This window comes from Acanthamoeba castellanii (genome assembly GCF_000313135.1).
Source record: "Acanthamoeba castellanii str. Neff unplaced genomic scaffold scf7180000084239, whole genome shotgun sequence".
NCBI classification, from domain to species: Eukaryota; Discosea; order Longamoebia; family Acanthamoebidae; genus Acanthamoeba; species Acanthamoeba castellanii.
The window spans coordinates 22571-23354 of NW_004457312.1; the positions used below are offsets into that span (position 1 = coordinate 22571).

Consider the following 784-nt stretch of genomic DNA (forward strand, 5'->3'; position numbering starts at 1 on the left):
CCAACGACGATGAAGGTGACGATGAACTACGATGCTGGTTGATGTGGTGTGTGGTGTGAAGTGATGTGAAGCGTTACCTTGCCAGGGTGGGCCTGGGAGAGGCGCTGGAGGGAGAAGGCGAGGAGCTTCTTGGGGTCGACATCCTTGAAGGGATCCACGTCCTTCTTGCGGGCGTGCATCAGCGTCTCAAACGAAGCGTGCGAGGCCTGAGCGATGTCCACGTCCACCTCCTCCTCAACCACATCCGCAGGCGCTGCACGATCGTGAAGACACGTGTAAGCATGCGCGTGTCGTGCGTCGTGCGTCGTGTGTTGTGTGTGTGTCGTACCAGATTCGTCCTGAGGCAACTCGAGGACGGCCATGAGGGCCGCGAGGACCTTGCTCCAGAGCGAGAAGTAGGTCTCGCCGAGCAGGGCCGGGCAGTCGGTGAGGAGCTTGATCATGGCAATGGCGCAGGCCTTGCGCTCGGTGAGGCCGCTCACCTTCTGGATGTTGGGCAGCCAGAGCGAGCTCATGACCATCATGAACAGGTTGGGCTGCACGTTGTCGATGGCCTGGAGCACGGTGCTGGCGCCGTGCTTGCCGATGAAGAAGGCCAGGAAGACGATGAACGAGCGCATGATCTTGAGCGTCTTCGAGCTCTGGATGCGGGCAAAGACCAGCTGGAAGATGTTGGCCACGAACGGCTGGACCTGGTCGAAGGGCAGCGACAGGAAGATGGACTCCAGCAGGAAGAACGCCAAGTGGTCGCTCTGCGACGACGAGAGCAGCTTCTGGAAGACGC

At 60.5% G+C, this 784-nt stretch overlaps 1 protein-coding gene across 1 annotated transcript; it reads right to left on the bottom strand.

Moving 5' to 3' along the window:
* Positions 1–77: 77 nt before the first annotated feature.
* On the bottom strand, positions 78–752 carry ACA1_319220 (cellular apoptosis susceptibility protein; the record flags this gene model as incomplete). The annotated part of the gene is made up of 2 exons (XM_004334550.1): positions 78–253; positions 329–752. Coding segments are annotated over 2 exons (600 nt in total), but the record flags the coding sequence as incomplete, so codon positions are not given.
* Between the last annotated feature and the right edge of the window lie 32 nt (positions 753–784).